Source organism: Cornus florida, unplaced genomic scaffold, assembly GCF_030987335.1.
Source record: "Cornus florida cultivar Cherokee Brave unplaced genomic scaffold, ASM3098733v1 CherokeeBrave_3.0.0_Hap2_Chr01, whole genome shotgun sequence".
NCBI lineage: Eukaryota > Viridiplantae > Streptophyta > Magnoliopsida > Cornales > Cornaceae > Cornus > Cornus florida.
This window is the reverse complement of record NW_026775571.1, coordinates 41875319-41898172: the sequence shown is the minus strand read 5'-3', so window position 1 is coordinate 41898172 and position 22854 is coordinate 41875319. Positions and strand designations below refer to the sequence as shown.

The 22854-nt window shown below is 38.5% G+C and overlaps 2 protein-coding genes across 2 annotated transcripts; one reads left to right on the top strand and one right to left on the bottom strand.

The window, feature by feature from the left end:
- The first annotated feature begins 4609 nt into the window (after window positions 1–4609).
- Window positions 4610–17849, top strand: LOC132271250 (uncharacterized). Its single transcript, XM_059772578.1, has 6 exons — window positions 4610–4628; window positions 5017–5427; window positions 13103–13668; window positions 13789–13852; window positions 16463–17076; window positions 17151–17849. The coding sequence occupies exons 1-6, from the start codon at window positions 4610–4612 to the stop codon at window positions 17751–17753; spliced, it is 2277 nt and encodes a 758-aa protein (XP_059628561.1). The 3' UTR covers window positions 17754–17849.
- Window positions 17850–19888: 2039 nt separating this feature from the next.
- On the bottom strand, window positions 19889–20560 carry LOC132271240 (uncharacterized). Its single transcript, XM_059772570.1, has one exon. The coding sequence runs from the start codon at window positions 20558–20560 to the stop codon at window positions 19889–19891; it is 672 nt and encodes a 223-aa protein (XP_059628553.1).
- Between the last annotated feature and the right edge of the window lie 2294 nt (window positions 20561–22854).

The window sequence follows — 22854 nt, the reverse complement described above, 5'->3', positions numbered from 1 at the left end:
CTACTAATTCCACATCCAAGAACAGAGGCTAACTCACCTATATTATGCACCTTCCCCACTGGAATCAAAGCACTCTTCCCTACATTCACTTTCAAGCCTGAAGCTACCTGAAAACAAACCAACACTGACCTCAAATACCTTATCTGGGACACCTCCGCCTCCCAATTAACCTATTCAGGGCCTCCATAACAATAATGAACATTAATTTTAGATGAAATAACAAGAGAATTTCAAAATGAGATTCTATGGTGCATGAAGTTTGCCGATGATATTGCGCTTTTGGATATCTCTAAAGAGAACTTGGCAATAAAATTAGAACCATGGAGAAATGCTTTAGAATCAAAAGGATTGAGAATTAGTTGAACTATAACCAAGTATATGGAGTGCAAATTTAATAAATATTTGAATAGTGATAATATAATTGTAGCACTTCAAAACCAATGGATTGCTCAAAACAACCACTTTCGGTATCTAGGATTGATAATACAAAAGGAAGGGGAGAGAGATAATGATGTAATTAGTAAAATTGGAGTGGATTGGACAAAATGGAGGTAAGCTAGTGGGATTTTGTTTGATAAAAGAATAGCACTTAGGCTAAAAGGAAAAAAATCCTAGAGGACCATTAATAGATCAACTATGTTGAATGTAGTGGAGTGCATGGACTTAAAAAAGAAACAAGAACGTCTTCATGAAGCGGAAATGAGAATGTTAAGATGGATGAATGGAGTGACTAGAGGAGATAGGGGTCACTAATGAAAGCGTGAGGAGATATTAGGGGTAGGACCCATTGAGTAGACTTTGATGGGTTGGACATATGCATCGGAGACCTATTGATGCGCCAGTCAAACGGGGAAGACTAATTGTAATAGAAGGAAAGAGGCGGAGAGGGTGACCAAAAATTGCATGGGATGAGGTTATTTAAAATGATGTTAAAAAGTTAAATATAGTAGGTGAATTGGCACGAAATGTAAAAGTTTGGCGAGAGAGAATTCATATTGCTGACCCCATTCGGGTGATGAATTTAAGTTTCACTTGGTTAATTGGGAGGAGGTATGCAAACCTATTTAGTGGGGGGTTTGGGTATTAGGAGATTTAATTTGTTCAATAAAGCTTTGTTGGGAAAATAGCTATGGAGATTTGGGGTTGATAGATACAAATTGTGGAGGAGAATCAGTGCATGTAAATCTGGGGAGGATTGGGGTGGTTGGAGTTTTAGGGAGCCGAGGTCTCTATTAGGGGTGAGAGTATGGAAATTCATTTATAAGGGGTTAGAATGAGTTTTCAGATCACATTCGATTCAAGGTGAGGAGCGCAAGACTTGTTCGGGTTTCGATTTGATACTTGGTGTGGTGATAGGTCTTTAGCGTGCCATGCACTCTTCTGAGCCTTTTCTTGATTGCGGTGGATGAACATATTTCGGTCACTGATTGTTATCGTCTTGATAGCAGAAGGGTGACATGGGATGTGCAGCTTGAGCTGCAGCTGCGGCACCTTGATTTGGAGTTGGAGCGCTAGATTATACTTAATTGGCGTTGTATTTGGAAAAATGATGAGGAGTTGGTGAATCTTCGTCTTTTTTGATTTTTTTTATTTATTGTATGGCTAGGGACGGTTGAGCCATACTTTTTACTTTTTTTGGTATTCATTGGAGCATGCCGAATTCCGCGAAGTGTGTGCTTGAGGCTTGGAGAGGATGTATGGTAGGGGACAAAGCCCGAGATGCCTGAAGGGTAGCCTTCCTTTGCTTGTGGTGGGGCTTGTGGTGAGAGAGAAATAGGAGGTCTTTTGATGAAGAGGTAGTTCCCATTTGGATTTCAAAATTCTCTATTCTGCATTTGCTTTTATTTTTGGGTTCATGAGTGTAATTGTAAATCTGTGGAGGAATTTCTGGATGGTTTGAGAGAATAGTGGGCCTTTTTGACTTTTTATGCAGTTGTATGTGGGAGACACTCCCCTTTTGAGCGCTCTTTAATAAAATCTTACAAAAAAAAAAAAAAAAATTCAATCAAATCTCTAAACGATTATGTGTCCTATACGTTAATCTCAAAATTTTATCTTTTTTCTTACATTGTTTTTAGTCTTTGGTTTCAAGTGTCACTTTCTTTGTTCACCTAAGATTAGCTTTTGGTCCTTTATGAAGAAACATTTCCAATAGATTTCTTAGGATTTTAATATCCCAGGAACCTAAAGCTATATTGACAAAGTTTTTAAAATCTTCTTTCTAAATCCACACAGAATTGCTTTTCATAAATTTATGCAAGTGTGGAAAAACAAGGCTAGTGAAAAAAAGAAAGAAAGTGTAAGCATGGGAAAATAAGATAAGTAAAGTTTCCCTAATAAGAGGCTGGTTTAGGGAAGGAATACGCAGTTGTTTCGTGTTGCATAAAGTCCATCACAGTGTGATCCACTAGAGGGGTTGTGGTATCTCCTCTCTGGGCGCAATTGAAAGTGTTCCATGTGACCACATGACTGGAGCAGTTCATGTTGATCCAGGAGTCCGCAGCCTCTCCCATCACTCCTTACTTGTCTTCCAAATGACCCGCAGAATATCAGGGTGAGAAGGAGTATTAAAAGGTAATCCACTTGTATCTAGGGGTATTACAGTATGGTGTTTTGCATGCAATGTCATCGTGGCCATGTTTTGACCACAGGGCTGTAGAGGTATGGTTCGAACTTGGGTCGTTGAGGCATGGTGGCCTGTGTTAGGGACTTGTTGAGGTGAACGTGTAATGTCGTAGTGCGGCTCACTCTTCCCACTCTATCTGGGCTCTACCGGAGATGTGCGAAAGGACACATGGCGCACATAGCGCAATTAATGGTTTCCAGCTGTTGGCACGTGTACTAATGGTTATATAATCAGTAGCAGTTTCCCTTCAACTCCAACTAGTCAGAACTGATACACCCTCGAAATCAGCATCCTTTCACTCCTTAATGGATAATCAGCTCCTTCATACTTCCTTGTTATCCAGGAAACTGAGAAATAGATACTGCGGAGTTTGCATCATTTGCCAGACATTCATGTATCTGGGTGCTCCACCAATGACTCTGCTCTAGTCAACACTAGCCCAGTTGCAACCAGAGCCACCAGTGAAGAAATATAGGCCGTCTTGCATCAGTAGGAGCTGGATTCCATGGCCATGTACAAAAATTAGAACATCAAAACTCCAGTAGGATGTATATCTTTTAAACCCCTCCCTCCAGCCAAAAATAAAATAAAAAAATTAGGGAAAAACATGCTCCAGGACTTTTTATTAGAATTGTTAATTGCAATTTGCAACTTAATTCCCTCTTTGATGTAAACATTTTGTTCTTAGAGGAGGAAGTCTTTTTCATTGTTGTTCGATCTATAACACCTTTCCATTGAGTATTTTTTAGCTTACTATAACGTTGTTATCGGATCTAAATGCCTTTCTATTTTCTGTGCTCATGTTGCCCAATTAAGGGCATTCGATATAATATTATATGATCCAATGATAATATATTCGCTTGTGTTACAAGAATTCTCCTGTTCCTCTCAAAATATCCATGCCAATGCGATACAATATGAGCATGGGTATCTCATATGCATTTGATTACACACACAGAAGCTTCCCAATGGATTCACAATATGGGTATGTGCATGGGTAATAGACACAGTAGTTGCTGACGTTGCAGAGTCATACTAATTCTCATTCGTCTTTTATCAGCCTAGTTGCTATGTGCCTCAGTATTACGTTAATTGCAACGAGTCTAATGCGTTTTCCATAATGGAGACTGCACTATGATCTCCTCAAGGAAAGTTGATGAATATAGGTGGAATTACTAGCCTTTCTTGATCACCATATAGACCTCGGTTTCTCGAATGATCGATTATCACTTAGAAGCTAACACTTGAGTGTTAATTCACAAACAAAAAGTTTGCAAAATGTGTGTGTGGAAGCTTGAGAGAAAGCAAGAAGTGCTTTGTATTGAATTCCTTTCAAGAGAAGGAAATAGTTAGAAACATATCAAGAGGCTTGAACAATCCTTAAACTTGTTTATATAAAGTTCATAAACCAAATTCAAGTCTTATTAGAGTTAGAAATCAATTTGGAAATGTTTCATGTAGTTTGAACGACTAGGACATGTTTAAATACTAAAAATTCTTTAAATTGAGTTTGCACAATAATATATTGGTACTTGTAAAATTGATGCATCGATACTTTAAGTCTCTGGAGTACATGTATGCACCTATATAGAGGTGCATAACTCTTAAGACTGCATTGTACCTGTGCATTTGAAATACATGTACTAGTGCATCATGCAAATATTGGAAATTTTGAAACTTTTTAATAAAAAAAGAAATGTCCTTGTTTTTGAAGCAACTTAAAACAAAAATATAGTTTCCGAATCATTTTATGGTGTCCTCTCAAGACTCATTTACCCGTCCTAGGTGTCCACGATGATCTTTCATGATTTCTTTTAACACTTTGGCAACAGTCTTGTTGACTTTGGAGCTTTACTTGGAACATGATTCAAAATAAAATACAAATTTGTAACTCAATGAGGTTTTGACCACGAAATTTGCCAACACATAGACACAGAGTGCTATCACACAAGTCCAAATTGGTACTCTGATCCTCTATCTGTGATGGTAGAAGAAGAAGAAGGTCAGATTCGATAACAGATGAGGTTTCACTTTATGATAGATGTTTATTCTTACTTTACTACGTCTTATTTAATTTAAATTCTAATTGGGTGTATACTTAAAGAAAATATATATATAGTGTATTTAAATATGCAGAACGTGTTATGTAACCACCCAACCATTGAACATATTTCAAGGCAAGTCCTGAATAAAATATTTGGGATTCAAGGGGGTCCAACACTTGGACACACACCCGCAACTTATTATACACATACCAGTCAATGTTACAAAGATATCTGTTATATTGCCACTTGAATAACGAACAATTTTTTTATTCTTCAGAAATTGTAGTATGCATTGCTGATCTTACTTTATTGATGACTAATGATATCAAAATGTCATTTTGACAGTTCACCAATCCTATCACTGGTCAACACAAAAAAAGAAACCCATGGAGATTGACATTCCTGATGAAAGTAATGAAAGTGGCACAGGGATAAAGGAAAATGGGTTTCATCTTTATCCAGTTTCTGTTCATGACTCAGGTGAAGGTTTGCCATATGCTCCCATTGATTGGCCTAATCCTGGTGATAACTGGAGTTGGAGGGTGGGAAAGAGGGTTGCAGTTTCTGGATACTTTTTGGATAGATACCTTTATCTTCCCAGCCGTTTTCAGCAGACATCACGTAAGAGAAGCGGTTTTGCAAGCAAGCTTTCGGTTGAACAATATATCCGTGCCGAATTCCCTGGTGCAGACATAGATGCATTTTTCGCATCATTCAGTTGGAAGATCCCCTCGAAAAAACCGTCAGAGATAAAAGGTCAGCATTATTTTAGATTGTTCTGTTTTCAATTATTATTATTATTATTATTATTACTTATCCAAAAAAAAAAAAAAATTATTATTATTATTATTATTATTATTATTATTATTATTATCTTGTATGCGTGTGTGTGAATAACATTCCTTTGGTTTAGTTTTTGTGAACGGTACTTACATGGTGAGGTGGTGTTTGATATCCCTGTTATTCATGTGCTATATCATGAATAGGGAAATCCATACCTCCTCTATGGTATTTTTTTTGAAATGGTTAAGTATTTGGTAGTTTTAGTATGAACGGTGATGTCTAAGGACTTGGCTACGGCTTGTATGATGATGAGTGCTTCACATGTCTACCAGACATAAGTGGCGAAGCAGTAGGGTGTACTGTCCGAATCTGTAGCTGCATACTTGATCAAAGCTTTTAGTGATTAAGCCAATTTTGCAAGATTGACTCCTATATCTGAATGATTTGCTGATGTCAGTTTTCGGAAATTGTTACAATTAATAAGGTGTCAAAATTCTAATAAAAGGTTTTTAAAAACTTCTATATTTGCATGTGTAAGCCCCGCCCCCAGCCACCGCCCGGGGGTGCCTGTGCGGGGCGAAATTTGAAACTAGCACACCCTCTTTGACCCTATGGGCCTTGAACCCTCAACCTTCTACGATTATGTTATTCTTTCTTACATGACAATCATATTTTCATCTATGAGGAGGTGCAAGTGATAGGACAATGGGTTGAGATTTATTGATGCAATGGGAAATAACAGATGCTCAAACATGACTTTTTTCTTGTCAGAAAGGTGCGTCCGAGCAAAACTTTGAGCTGATGAGGACCAGTTTTTATAAATTTCAAAGAACAACCATTCTTGAATTATTTCAACAGCTCAGATGATGTAGGAATGCGAATGGTGCTCATATGCAACTTGTAATTCAAACTACTTGCTTATGCTCCATAAAACAAGATGATTAAATGCATTATCTATTTCCAACTTGTGTTACTAGATGATATTATGGTTTTCGTATTGAGCATGCTGAGAGGGACGGACTAGGTACAGACATACATTTAGCATTACCTGCACGGAGTAACTGCCGTTAGGCTCAAATGTACATTCGCGCACTTTGGTATTTTTCCCTGGTTGTGACCCTTGGTGTGGTTATTTTGGTCGGCTAAGGATTGGAGCTTATAATTATAAATTCTGTTTCGTCCAACATTTTTAGTTTTGCTATTTGAATTAATCTGGTTTTCCTTTTGGGATTTATTGCTATATATAACTATACACAATACACAATGCCCCATACTTAATTATGATCAAAAGAGTTAATTCTATTAAAGTATGAATATAACAAAATTAAATTAAGAATTAATATGAGTTTTTTTGGATCTAGATATAAAGCAGAAAAGTAAAAGAAACTACAAGAAGCCCAGATAAGGAGCGCACTTGGATACCTATGGAATGAACCTGACATGCTTAAAAATGAATGAAATGGCCCAAGGCCACAGAAATAAACAAAATGACCTGGAATGAAATTATTATGAAATAAAGGCTACCCTTTTTGTTTTTGTCTGAAATGGAATGTTTTGGCCTTACTAAGACATTTTCCATAACTATGTTGGAGATGGGTCTTATCGGGCTTTTGAAATGGTTGAAAATATGCTATAGAGATCTGTTGTGGATTAAGACATATAAGCTAGTCATTTTCAAAAAAAAAAAAAAGAAGACATATAAGCTAGTCATTTGATTTTATATTTTTGTAAATTTTCAGTTACAATTTTGTTGCCTGGTTTGGCAATCTATCAGTAATTTGAAGCTGTTTCTTTTGCGAGTTACTTTTATATCTGGATTTTCTATCCACTTTGAGCTCCAAAAAAAGAAAAAAAGAAAAAAGAAAAAGAAAATTGTGGCTGGGGTGGTTGGATAGACTTCCTTAGTCTAGGGCATAAATGCAAAGACTGGAGGGGGTATCTTTGCCATGTTGAAACCCCTAGATTTATATTGTGATGAAATTTTTACAGCAGGAATTTATAATTAGACGAGGAATGAAAACACTTATTCCTTTTTAGATATTGTTAATTGATGGGTTGGAACCTTACAGCTCCATGTTTCTACTAATTCAAAGTAAAGTTCTCTCCAGTTGCCTTTGTCCATTTAAATATAATCAATTTTTTGCTAAATAGGTGGTAATAGATTTATTCCTTTGTATGTGATTTGCCCATGATACGCAGGTATTTGGTTCACTGCTACCAAAGAGGGTGTAGCCCTCCCCTTACCCATAAATTCCAATTTCAATCCTACCAGGAATTGAACGTTACGCTTCCTTGAGGAAGTAGGAGAAACAAATTGAGCTAGAGTGCTAGACAGCTAGTGGTAACTGTACCCAATTTTTCTGTCATGAAACAATCTTTATTAGGGATGATATATATTATGGAGTATTAGAATGTTTCATACTTTAGGCTCAATTTTTTCCAATAATATGATGGTTCTCAAAAATGCAGTTGAAGGTTTTGTATATATATAGCCTCTATAAGATGTTACAAATGAATCGTATCCAATAAAACCAAGTTGAATATGTACTTACCAAGATAATGCTCCCATAGAACACTGCCTCAGAACACATTTGGAGTACCGCATGAAGTGGTGATGACATTTTATTAACTGTGATCTCTAGACATAGGCTGACACCAAATCTTCAGTACAGTTGAAGATCTCTATGTTGTCACTGATCTGTCTACAACATTCATTCCGCAAATCTGCTTCTTTACTGATTAATTCTCTGCCACTAGTAAGTCCTCCTGAGAATCTGGTTGATTGCTCCAATAGTATTAGTGATCTTGAATGGTTCAGCAACGGATGTATCAACACCAAATAACAATTAGTCACCGGTACTAAAATGTGTGATGAATGTTGAAAAATAAATTGATGCACTTTTTCTCTCATGAGAAATCTCTCAAAAGGATGAAAATGATTTGCAAAATATGAGTTTTGATCTTGTGTGAAAAGAAATAAAAACACAAATATATAGAAAAGCTCTCTACTTGCATCAATCTATCTACTTATCTATTTCTAGGGTTTTTTGAGATCATATATATTTATAATCACCCTAGAAAAGTAATAGAATCAGGTCAAAACTCAGTGTTTAGTCCTAAGAGGAATCTAAGAACTGACCTGGTTGATCAATTGAGGTAAATCCAGTAGCTCTCCATCGATACCTCTTTCGATTGAAGCTACAAAAGTAAGTCTCTGACACAATTGTTAAAGGCTCAAGGCCTTCTGGAGCCTAAGTGCAAGGCACAGTATAAGGCGCGAGCCTGATCGAAGTAAGGTGCATGTATATAATAATTCATATTTAAACATATAATATTATATATATTCATAATCAAGCAATAATTGCAGTTAATGTTAGTAGTGAACCATAAATTTATGAATTTTGTCAAATATTTCATAAGATTAAATAATACGATATATAATATAGAACCTTTTAATTTAGTAGTCATTAAGTAAAAAAGAAATTGATACTATTAGATGATTGAAAAATACAAGGCGCGCCTTTTTTGAGCCTGGAGCCTACTAAAAAGTGTGAGCATGAGGGCTTAATGTGAGCCTGATTGAAGGAGCCTGGCCTGTAGTAGGTTGAGGCGCTTTAGCTGAGCCTTGACAAGCCTGGGGCTTTTTTGGAGCCTAGGCTCGCCTTTAACAACTATGGTCTCTGATCGATATCTTGATGGATCGTCACTTGCAGTAACCTGATACTTGGAAAATTTGTTGGACATAGTCTTGTTTTTAAAAATCCATACATTATGAAAACTATATTTTGAAATTCAAATAAGTTTAGAAAAACTTTGAGATTTAGAAATATAAATATGAATGCATGGGCCCAATTAGTGAGAGTGCATCATAGTGTGAATTTACCTTTTTACCCATTGTTGATGAAGTTGACATTTTAACCTTTTAGTAGTTCGTTCTTCATCATGGAGGCAATTCTCACTTAACTCACTGGGACAAAACTAACTAACTAAAAATAAACTAAAATTACATTGAACATGTTTTGATCTACGAATTTTGCCAATTTAGTCCTATAGACTAATATTGGTTAATTAACCGCATTTAACAACAATGAGAACCATGCGATGGGATACATTTATTTTACACAAATTTCTTTCTTAATACTCTGGTTGATTTTTTTATAGTTAGTTAAAAGAAATCGTTGAGGGCGGGCTTTGGCGCAACGGTAAGGTTGCTCCATTATGACTAGGAGGTCATGGGTTTGAAACAGGAAACAATTTCTCCACTTCCGGAGGTAAGGCTATGTACATCAAATCCTCTTCAGACTCCCGCAGTGGCGGGAGCCTCGTGCACTAGGCTAGCCCCCTTTTTTTGTGAAAAATGTAAAATTCCCAATTGTCTATGTGAGATATATTTCTTCTTCCTTCTTCCACTCTGTTTACCTTCCTCTTTTCTAATATGGGTTTATTATTCTTTCAAATTATGCAACATGAATTTCCTATTTTTTATACCCATTTATATTTTGAAAATTCATCTACGACTTTGCGGAGACTTGTGCTTTTGGTAAACAGTCGCCCGGGCTAGTCATTTCAACCCCCTTGTGAGTGGGCACCCCTTACTCCCAAAGTTATAGGGCCATTTTGACGAGTTCCTTAGAGGGTTGTCTCCCACTCATAGGTATTCTCTACTACCTACTTGTGTTGGTTTCAGGTACAAGTACCCTTTTGTTAAGGTTGTTCGAGCTTTTCCTCGGAGTATGGCTTGGGTTACATCTGCATCGTAGCGCCTAGTACTCAAATATTGCTCGAGGCATTGAACCGATGACCATCTTTCAGCTAACCTAGCCTCATCAACTCCTTGGGACCAACAAGTGTAGTAATGGAATATTCACCTGTTGTCCATCAACTATGCCTTTTTGGTGCTTAATGTCAAAAATAGAAATATGGGGCAATTGTGTTATTATTTGGTTATGTTGTGCATATTTGACATTAAAAATGCGCGTGGGGCCATATATGGGGCTTTTGGGTTATATTTGAGTTAGTCGTGGAGGAAAGTGGAAGCAATAGAGGGTGGGAATTTTTTGAATTACAAGAGTTGGATATAATTGGGATCCATGTGTCATTTATACGCATAAAGGAAAGGACACGCTCGGTAGTCCTTTACATTTGTTGTGTCCTCCATTTTTCGTTTCATGCAACAGAAGAAAACTAAAGGAGAGGAAGAAAGTTAGAAGGGAAGGCAGACCAAGAGAAGAGAGATAGAGAGAGAGGAGGGGTTTCGGCTACTATTGAGAAAGGGGAATGAGAAAATTTAGACCATCTCATCACCACCATCTCATCTTCATCTTTCATTTGGATATGTTTGGTAGGGATTTCTCAACATTTGTGGCCTTGAGTTGGTTTTCATCTCAATTTCATGTTTGCCGTCCTGTTTTTGTTTAAATTCTTGAATTGGTATACTTTCTGTTTAAAACATCTTATGGTCTGATTCTATTTTGGAATTCAAACTGCATGTGTTAGTAGGCCTAATTTTCTTGTAGGTTTGCCATTTTATTTTCTTAAAAACTGTTGTTGCATATGCTGGATGTTTCTAAAGTGCTCTTGTCTAAGTTTTTCATGCTTTGTACATCTTGAATTTGATTAAAAATGGTTTTGGTACAGATTTTGATATGAGACAGATTCTACGGTTTGATTCAATCCTGAAAGATCAATTATATGTGTTGATAAATATGGGTTGCTGTAACTTGGCTTTTCTATTTGTTGTACTGAAATTTGTAAAACGTTCACTAGCTGGATTTGGAAAAGGAATCGGAATTAGAAAAGGAATTGGAACTAAAAAGAAATTCCATTTCTATGTTTGGAACAAATTGAATTTAAAGTTGGATTTAAAATGGGATTTGGAATAAAAATAATATTATACCATTTTTGCCCTTGTTTAAATGATAAATGAAATATTTATTTTATTGTTAAATATGCTCCAAATTTGCATGAAATAGACAAACAACGAGAAGGACTACATGATATAACTGAAATATAAAATTTATTTATTTAACAGATCACGTAAACAAAGAGCAATTATTTTTTAATTAAAAAACTAACTTATTAAACTGCCATCACCAACATACTTTAAAAAAAATTACTAAAAAGTAAAATAACGTTGGTGAACAGTCATAAGAGAGAGTAGTATGGAGTTAGTTAAATAACGTTGGAGATCGAGATATGCTCGTATATATTTAATAGGGTAGGGTTAAATGAGAAGAAGACTGTTGGAGATTGAAATAGTTTTAAGTAGATATTGTACAAGGTTAATTAAGATAATTTCGTATTTATCTTCCAAATCCTGTCAAATCCTGCCATTTTAGACAGGATTTGAAACACATTTGAAATCCCATAACTTTAAAATCCCATTCACAATCCGATGATTCCAAACACTGTAAATCCTATTTCCAAATCCAAATCCCATCAAATCCAGCATTCCAAACACCGCACTTTGTACAAGTTCCACATGATTTACACTTTGAGTTTGACTCTAAATTAGTTTTGGGACAGTTTTAATTTAGAATGGGGCTAGGAGGGTAATACCCGATTGAAAAGGGTACGAGTTACCTGTGGGCAAAAGTTCCGCTACTCAAGTGAGGGACCCATGTCACTGGGGGTTTGGAGTTGATTTCCACACTGATTCGAAGAAGGAGTGAACAGCTGCGGAACTTTATTGGATCTTGTAGTTGAACTCAAAATTGGTTATTTGGTATTGGAATAAAACATGATTATATTGAAATTATGCATTAATAGTTTTTCAAAGTATATATATAAGTATGGTTGTCTGGAATTCCAGCTATGTGCATAAAAAAACCCCTTGGAGACATATGTTAGGGTCTTTCCTACTAGCGTTGACTCACTCCTTGTACATTTCAGCTGCTATCACCCAGAGTGGTGAACATGAGAATGCTAGCTGCGACCCTTGAGCTTGTTTTGTGCTGGACACTTTTTGATGAAGCTTCATGCTTAACTTGACGATTTGAAGATGACAGCATGCCTTATTTTGATTTATTTCTGTTCTTATTGTATATAAATGACTTAATATATAAAGCATGCTATGGTGTTGATGTGTTTGTTTAACATGTTCAAGGTGAGAGTTGTACTCTCCTCTGTGTATATCAGGTTGTGTCCTTGTGTGTGGGCTAAGTTCCTGCCCATCTATGTAAATAAACTTTGGTAGTCATATCTAAGCTTTTGCTTATTGTCTTGTAAATGGATAATTTGGGCATGTTCAGGTTAACCCTTGTCTAAATGTATAATTATGGACTGTTGCCCATATTTTAGATGAATTGTACAACCAATGCACCGTTCACACATGATAGGGTACTTGTTGGAGTGTCCAAACCTTGCGGGGTCTTACGGACCTTATAGAACAGCAAATTCAAGAACTGATATAGGCCTTGATTCACCCTCCGTGGATGAACCTTGAGGAGCAACCCTTAGGTTTTCGGGGCATTAGATTTATTGTACGATTATCATTCTGTCTTTAGACTGCAGATTTTGAACACTCCTTTCGAGCTATTTAACATGCTCCTCTCTAGTCTTTGGAGGCTGTTACTTTTGAGCATAGATCTCGCTTCTGCTCATGGATTCCTTTTGAAATTTATTTTTAACTTGATAATCAATAGTGTAGGTAATGAAGATGAGCTTGGAACTGTCAAAGTACTTTCCGAGAAGATAACAGAACATTCTGGTTCAGATTCTCAGTTCGGAACTGGGGGTTGTAAGGCTGGTAACAAAATGTGCAGCAGTCTTGTAGAATTGGGGAATCCCTCGTCAGAAGTCATGGTCTGCAATATTTGCTGCAGTGAACCTGGATTTTGTCGCGATTGTTGTTGTATTCTCTGTTCTAGGACTATTAATTGGGACTATGGAGGTTACAGTTTCATTAAATGTGAGGGAATGATAGGTGAAGGCTTTATTTGTGGACACATTGCGCACATAGAATGTGGTCTCCGGTCTTATATGGCTGGAACAGTAGGAGGAAGCATTGGTTTGGATGCTGAGTATTATTGCCGGCGGTGTGATACGAGAACAGATCTGGTTTCACATGTTTCAAAGCTTTTACAGACCTGTCAATCTATTGAATCTCGGGATGAAATCGAGAAAATACTAAGTATCGGAGTTTGCATTTTGCGTGGATCACAGAAAACAAGTGCAATGATGTTGCTGCATCGGATTGAATTGGCCATGGCTAAGGTATAGCTGATTTGTTGGTGTATAACTGCTTTTTTTTTTTTGACCTCCATGAAGTTTATCCTTGTCTTTTTTCTTAAGGTCTCTAAAAGCAGTTACCTGACCAGCCTGATATTTATGCAGCTTAAGAGAGGGATGCATCTTGAAGATCTTTGGAAAATGGAAGACATCACTGCTGTTACTGCAGGTAACTTAATATGATGACCAAGATGTGTGTTAGGGAAAACCTTAATGCTTCAATATGATAGCCAACTAATTTTTTATATACCAATTTGGCCAAGAATCAGTCAGGCAACCTTGGAAAGTAGGCAATCCCCTTTCTTTAAGGTCATTACTGCTACTGCACTAAAATGGACTTCAGATTGCACGTAGGAAGTAAAATTTTCCAATGAATACTCTTTCTGTAAGGTTGTTACTACCCTACTGAAGAGGAATCTGCTGTCCGAGTTAATTTCTGACATGAAAAGATAAAGTGTTTCTTTAAATAATCAATTCTATGCAATTAAATAAACACCATTTATCCTATAGGTAACTCCATTGAAGAGCAAAACAAAACTTCTGGAAAGTAAAATACAACAATGCTACTAATAAATGGAAAAATGAGACCAAACTGTTGAATTTTGAGGCAGGTGATAAACAACCAGCTGCAACCAAAAGCTGAAGCAAATAATAATTGACAATTATGGTAGATAGACCATACTGTAGTTTTCATGGGTTATACGACATCAAACCCATAAGTTAATGCAATAGGCGTAATCACAGTATTCGACCTCTGGTAAGTTCTATTGGCCGAGGGAGCTTCTGATAGGTACTGTGCCAACTTTCGGATTTTTATTTTTTTGATAAGTATGCCATACTTTTGGATTTTCTCAATCATTCTTTCGATGACTATATTAATTAGTTTATTAGAGGATTCGGCATGACCATTACTTTCTGCATAATGAGGGGTCAAATTATAGAGTTGGATTCCATATTTCTCTGCAAAAGCTTGCACTTGCCCTCAACAAATACCAAACATTGATCAGGTCCTTATAGATTGTGGAATGCCAATCCTATGAATATTTTATTGCTTAATGAACCTAGTTACTTTAATTAGAGAGAGCGATTTCATAGGGTTTGCTTTCACTCATCTAGTGAAATAATCTGTCACCACGATTGTAAGGAAATAATGCTTACTTGAAGCAGGAAAAAGCGAAGAAGCATGGGCATGAATATGATACGACACGGATATGTCGACACGTCAAATTCTAAAAAGAATAATGTTTGCTGTAGGTGCAAAATTTCTCTTCACAAAAGGAATTAAAGAAATAATACAACTCACTCAAGAAAAATAACTAATAACAAGAATTATTTAGAGAAAAGCGTATATTGCTCGATGATCTTTATTGGAGGACTAAGCCTCTATTTATATACAAAAAGGTGGTGGAATTATGGTAGGACTCGTTCATAATTCTTTCCATGCCAGACTTTTCTTGTATAGAACTTTCCTTTTATGTAGGATCCTTTGATTAGCAGGACTAGTTCCATCTTAATGAATTTGCGCCGAATACAACTTGGACCGGCTGATCTTGTTAACGGGTTGGAAGGTCAACATTGGCGACCTTGGGCTGATAGTGCCTTTACTTGGGCTTGAACAGGGCTGGGCTTCTGCAACCCATCGAAAGATTAAAAGTGCAACTCTCTATTGTGGTTACGTGGATGACTCTTATTGGAGGGGGATTTTTCCCTCTACACTTTGCCCCCAATTCCCTCTTTAATTGGACTACGGCTCCTAATTAAAAGGAAATTGAAGTTGCATAGTTGCCAACTTTGCAAAAGGCGGTTCAAGAAGTGTCCATTGCGATTCTGACCAAAGAGCTTCCTCAAAACTTGCTTTTGCCCTCGCTGCGTTCATTGCACTCACTACGATCTTTGCTTCGTCGTGACACCAGGGTAGTTCCTCACCTATTTCTTTGATTTCACACCATGAGCATCTCACCCTCTCACGACCACATAGAGATTGTAGACTCCGAGTCCACGCGCTCGTCTTCCCCTAATCTTATTATGGTTCCTCCTTCTAGGGTTTCTAACCCTCCTGAATCTACAAACGATTCGACCGTGCGAATGGGTGATTCTTTACCCCAAGCAGAAGTATCTACTTTCGGCGGATCAAATAGTATTTTCTCAGAAAAGGAGAGAGAAATGATCCTGTCCGTCCGGCGTATTAAGTTCACCATCGAATTTGTAATGGAGGAATTTGAAATCCCTAAGGGGGTGGAAATTGCTGAATACCCTAAGAAAGCTAATTTCACTTCAGGTGAAGGTGTCGAGGAGAATGAGTTACTTTTGTCGGTTGGGCATCTTCACGCTCTTCGCTTTCCTCTTCACCTTTTCTATCATTTGGTTTTTAATAGGTTACGCATTACCCCTCTTCAAGTCAACCCTAACTTTCTTCGAATAGTCTCGGCTCTTCTTGTTCGCCGAAGGCTAGAGAGTCTTGACTTGACTCTCGCTGACCTATTGATTACTTACACTATCTCTAGACATGGGACCGAGCCTAGCCGTTTTTATTTTACTTCCTCTCTTCATCAAAGGATATGTACGGACCTCCCTTCCTCCGAGAAGAGATGGAAAGAGAGAATGATTATTGTTAAGGGGAACTGGTCTGTGTCTTAATCGAATAAACTCCCCATTCCTCGCAAATTTGGGAAGTTAGGTATAGAATATTTTCCCTTCCTTCATAAAAAGTGCTCTGGTTGCTTCCCATGTTAAGTTTTACTTTTTCGTCACACTTACAAATTTCTTGGTGTTTTTTCAGCAACATTGCCCTCCTCTGCAGCTAAGAAAAGGCTTACTTTTCTCGAAGAACAAGTTTGGAGTGATCCCCTTTTAGTTGAGGACCTGCTCTCTTCATCCAATCTTAAGGAAATCGCCTCCAGCGCTGCAGCTGCTGATCTCATGGATTTGTCACTCCCTTCATTTGACAGTTTTCCTTTGACCGACGAGGAGAAAAAGAGAGCTGAAGCTCTCAAAAGGAAAGCAACAGAGGATCAGCCCCTTGCAGTTAGTCGTTTTACTGAGCAAGAGAAGGATGTTGAAGAACCCCCTCTGAAGAAGAAAGTTAAACAAATCCCTTCTTCAACAAGTAAGGGCAAGGGTGTTAACCCCTCAAAAAGCAAGGGGAAGAAAGCTAATGAAGACGACCCCGAGGAAGAGATTAGGGCTTACGTCCTAGCAGAGGCTAGAGAACCTTGGAGACCCACTTTCTCCAGAGCTGATAAGTCGGTTCTTCATTCCGGAGACTCTGTAGTCACTGACCCCTCTGCTGCTTTGGCAATAGCTCGGGGGATGTGGCTACCCAAAGATGAGGAAATTATTGGCAACATGGGGCTGGACCAGCTGCTTCCTTCTGCCCCCGTTCACGCTATGGAGGTTTATACTTTCCCTTTTCTTTGATATTCACTTAACTTTCCTTTCACACTATTACACTATTGTTGATTGTGCAGAACATGTACCACACCATGGCCCTGTGTGCCACTGCTGAAGCTCAGTCAATTTTCATCCGGAAAATGGAGAAGGAACTGGATGCTGCTGAGAAGAAACTCTCCCATGCGCTCACGGATGTGAAGATGGCTTATGATGCCAGAGATGTATATAAAAGTCGACTTGCATCTGCTGAGGCTAAGGTGAAGGAGCTGGAGGCTGAGAACCTTCGGTGGAGGGATGCGGTGAATACTTGCACAACCGCTGGAAAGCAGATGCAGGGGCGCTACTCCTCCTTAGTGCGCCTATCAAGTGCGAGGGCCTTCCGGTTCGGCTTTAACCAAGGCTCAGGCGATAAATTGAAGGACCCAGATGCTTTTGACGTGGATATGGAGGTGTCCTTCCCTTATGCTGAGGGTCCGAAAGCCCAAGAAGCTGAGGTGTTGTTCGCTGAGATGGTGAAGTCTCATCAAGGGGATCCTCCAACTTCGACTTCCTCAGTTCCACCGGCTCCAAGCCCCTTAGTTCCTTCAGCCTCAAACCCTTCAACCCCTCCAGACACAGCTTCGAACCCAAATGTAGTTGATGTTTTTGACTCTGCTCCTTTTGATCCAAAAAGGAAGTAGAGTTGTGTAATATTTATTTTGAAACAATGTATTTCTTGCTAATGGATTGTAATTGTTAAACTTATTTTGGGACAATTTGCATATCCTTGAATGCTTTTGAGTTGCATATAATTGCTGAGTAGTTTTTTCATGCCTTTGAGAGAAATTCACTATCTGGGGACTTCGGACTCCTTGTTGTCCGAAGCAAAAACATAAAGGATATTAAGAAGGGAATTCCTATGATAGTTCGGTCACTATCTGAGGATTGTTTTACCATCTAGTGATCTAACCGTCAAGGGAACCCTTCTTGCCATTGATTTATATGGAGTGGGTATATCAATACTCGTTTTTGTCTTATACTATTTCGATGTGGGACAGATTACTTGATTGACTTAGTAACTGCCTTGACCAAATACATTGAGTTTGAGAATAGAATGTCAAGAAATATATCAACCTCCACTTAGGTTTTGGCTGGCTTATCTGGGTTTTGTTCCATTTGCTTGTACTCAGACTCCTAGCGTCTGAAGCGTGAGGTTCCTTGTCTTAGAGGAATTTTTTGATGTCTTCGGACTCTTGAGATTTGAGGTATGTGTTTGACTGGTATCTTCGGACTCTTGAGGTCCGGAGTGTGTGTCTCCTCGGCCTCTGCATGTGCCTTAGAGGAATTTTATTGATGCCCTCGGACTCTTGAGGTCCGAGGCTTGTGATTCCTTGGCTGTGCGCCTTAGAGGAATTTTATTGATTTCCTCGAACTCTTGAGGTCCAAGGCTTGTGATTCCTTGGCTGTGCGCCTTAGAGGAATTTATGAGTACTGTCGGACTCTTGAGGTCCTCAGCAGGAAATATCCTCGGCTTTACGCTTTAGAAGGATTTACCAAGTATTCGTAGCAATGATATCTTCAGACTCTTAGGGTCCGAGGAGCGTAGTTTCTTGGCTATGTGCTTTAAAGGAGTTAAGTAGTACTTTCGAACTCTTGGGGTCCGCAGCATGTAATATCCTCGGCTTCATGCCTTAGAGGAACTTTGTTGATATCTTTGGACTCGTGGGTTCGAGGATTCAAAAGTGAGAGAAGGCCAAGGAAAAGAGTGACAGTGACCTAGCCAGATTTGCAAGCGTTTGGTTGGGGTTCTTCATTTCACAGACACCCCTTCCTTGGCATTTGCTTGTAGTAAAATTTGGTTATATTAACCATCCTTACTTTTTATTTCTATTTGATGTGGGAGAAAGATGGGTATGGATTTAGGGCTAAATATTGGGCTTTTTGTAAAAAGCGGGGTGAATAATTGCAAAGAGTGCCCTCTGGACATGGGGCTTGATAAGAGCTCGTGGGCCACCCCAATATCCAGTGGGCCCCATTTGCAATTGCTTATATGATTAAATATTTCCCTATTTAAAGAGGGTTACTCAAATATCTTTTTACCGATGTGAGACAAAAACACAGTAGCTTTTGTAAATCCCTATTGGAAGTTATTTCCAAAAATAAATAGCTAAAAAAGTTTGAAAAATAACCAATTTGCAGGTTGAAAATAAAAAATTGAAAAATATTGAAATATAACCAATACTTGTCTCGAAAATTAAAAATTGAAAAATATTGAAAAATAACCAATACTTGTGTCTTTCGTTTCGTAATATTACACCTATTAGGGTACTAGTCTTGCCCCCTCTTACGAAAAAAAAAAGAAAAAGACAAAGAATATGCAAGTGACATAGTATCCTTCAGCGAATAAAAGAGTAGCCACGAGTGTCAATATGTGTGTACAAAAAGCGACCACAAATATCAACGCACTCATGAGGATTGGCTATTTGTTAGTGTAGTGAAGACCGTGGATGTTGAGAGGACGTAGTCAATAAGAAATTTTATGATGTAAAGATAAGAAATTTCACGCTCTCTATCACTTGGGTCACCACATACTTTCAACATAAGATGTAATAAGTAATTTTATTAAATGGGCCATAGGTTGGCATTTCATGGGCGCGTGATTACTCGCCCATCGGCTTCGGCTGGCCGGTAAGCTCCTTTCCCTACCACTTCTATGACTCTGTAGGGTCCGGTCCAATTGGGTTGCAATTTCTTCACATGTCCCGTTTCTTGCTTCAGCACCCAATTGCCTACTACAAAGCTTTTGAAGCTTATTGTAACTGTTATGCAACTGCTGTTACGCAATTAGCCTTTCAATCCTTTCAGCCATGGTGGCTGGGATCTGAAAAAGAGAGAGAAAGTATGTGGGAAGACTCGCCAATGTGCTCTTCATGAGGGTGACCTTCCCGCCCGTCGAAAGATACTGCTTCTTCCACTCAGCAAGTCTCTTCTCATACCTCTCAACCACAGGGTCCCAACCTCCCACCCTTCTTGACGGTGAACCCAGAGGCAAGTCCAAATAAGAAATGGGGAAAGAGGAGATCCCACACCCAAGCACCGCTGCAAGCTCATCAATGTTATGCACCTCCCCCACAGGGACTAACGAACTCTTCCTTATCACTTTTAGACCCGAAACAGCCTGAAAGCAAACTAAAAGACATCTCAAATATCTTATTTGGGACACATCAGCATCACATAAGACTAATGTATCATCCGCAAATAACAAATGGGAAACCTCTATCTCATAAGAGTCTCTGCCCACCCTGAAGCCCCTAATGAATCCCAAATCCATAGCCCTCCTCATCAACTTGCTAAGAGCCTCCATAACAATAGTGAACAAAAAAGGAGAAAGATGATCCCCTTGTCTCAATCCCCGAGAACTGCCAAAGAAGCCAGACGTAGCCCCATTCACCAACATCCAGAATCTCACTGACGAAATGCATTTCACCCCAAAACCCAGCCTCCCCATCATATAAAGCAAAAACTCCAACTAACGTGATCGTAAGCTTTCTCAATATGATGCTTACACAGAACTCCCGGAAGACCACTATTCAACCTAGAATCCACACACTCACTAGCAATGAGCATTGAATCCAGGATCTGCCGACCCCCAATGAAAGCAGTTTGAGATTCTGAAATAACTCCATTCAAAACATCCTAACGAAATCCATTAATAGATTTATGTATTATTTTGAATGAATTAACCGAAAAGGACTAGACACACGATTATCAATCCTAGACTTGAAGGACGCACAATGATGCTTACTAAGTTGATAAGCTTCACATGACAAAGACGACATACAAACAAGACTTGGGACTTAAAGTTGTAAAACTGGAAGCGATAGGTGACCAAGATGACTGTGCCACTAAAATGGAGATAGAGAAGAATGACAAACCATGGGATGAGGCTCAAAGTAAAAATAGTATAAGCCACCAGCTTCATGCCCTGTACCAATCTTCTTCTTTGTCTTGAGATTCTGGAAAACACAATAAGCGGGATAAAATGTAACAGAACGATGAAGGGATTTGTAAGCTTACTAATAGACATCAAGTTAAAGGGAAATTGAGGAACACGTAAAACAGATGACAAAGATAAGGAAGAATTAAGTTGAGTCATTCCAACACTTGAAACTTTAGATGATGAACCATTAGCAAGAGTGACACTTTTAGAAGGGGCGACATGATGAAAATCAGATAAAATATGGGAGCAACCAATCATATTGTTTGATGCTCCGAATCAATAATCCAGGAACTTTGAGTGGCCGGAAATTTTTCACCGGAAATTGACTGGCCGGAACTTGTTTGCTGGCCGAAAACTGAACTGCTGGGAAGAGAGACGAAAAATTGAGTTGCTGACCTGATTCGGGTTAATAAATGTGGTTGATTCTGTTGGGTCTGGTCACATCAATTTGGCCCATCTTTTTTCCTCTCTCTATTCTGTTACATGCTGACAACCCTAACCGCTGCAATTCTTCTCCAATGACGACGGCATCTGCAACCAATCACAACCACTTCATGATGGCAGACACAAAACCACCACCACCATTACATGGAGGCAGCCACAAAGACCAACAACAATGGCAATCTACAGAGACCATTGCTAACGCATGGGAACGTGATCACTAGACGAAGATCACAATCAGCACCAATAATAACGACGACGATGATGTCACCAATGATAACCACACCTCAGACACTCTCTGATACCATGTTGATTTTAGGATTTACAAAGAAGAAGAAACAGTGTATCGGATCTGAAAATATTGTTAGGAGAGTCACCTAGTAGGCCTTCTCTCACTTATTTTATATAACAATTTTTATTACAAGGAAAATGACCAGCATGCCCTTCTAAGAAATAACAAATATGCTTTTATACATTCTAACAGTTTCATATAAGACGACTAGTGTGGGATGTTTTGGTTGAGTGCCTGAAATGTGATGACCAAGTATCCGAGATCTGTCTGCCAAGTGTCTGTTTCCAGGATGTCATGTGTTTGTTTTAGTAGAAATATAAAAAGAAGAGAAAAGAGAGAATTGCGTAAAGGCTTGAATGAGGTGAATTACCCATTCACAGCTCTAGTATTTATAGATAAAATGAGCACATGCTCATATTACAAGAAAGGAAACAAAAATCAAATCATTGCATATTCTATGCCTAGACATATGCGTAAATAAAGTCAAATACATGATTAGTGGCTATCATATCTCACAGATAATATTGTAAATCACATCCCATGATTTGGGCCTATCATATCTCGGCTATTATGGTAAGTTATACCATAAATTGTGGTATCATAAATGCTAACACTCCCCCTCAAGTTGGTGCGTGGATATCTGAAACGCCCAACTTGGACAATGCATTCTCAAACACAATCTTGCTGACGCTCTTTGTAAGAATGTCTGCAAGCTGCTGAGAGCTTGTGACAAATGGAGTGCAAATTTGACCAGAGATGATCTTCTCTCGAATAAAGTGACGGTCCACCTCTATAGGCTTAGTCCTGTCATGCTGAACGGGATTTGCTGCTATGCTAATGGCAGACTTGTTGTCACAGTAGAGTGAGAATGAAAGCGACACTGGAAGGCATACGTCTGTCATCAAGGTTTTCAGCCAAAGCAACTCACCTACTCCAAGAGCCATAGCCCTATACTCTGCCTCTGCACTAGATCGAGAGACAACATCCTGCTTCTTACTGCGCCAAGTAACCAAGTTACCACCAATAGTGGTACAATAACCTAAAGTAGACCTACTATCTGAAATTGATC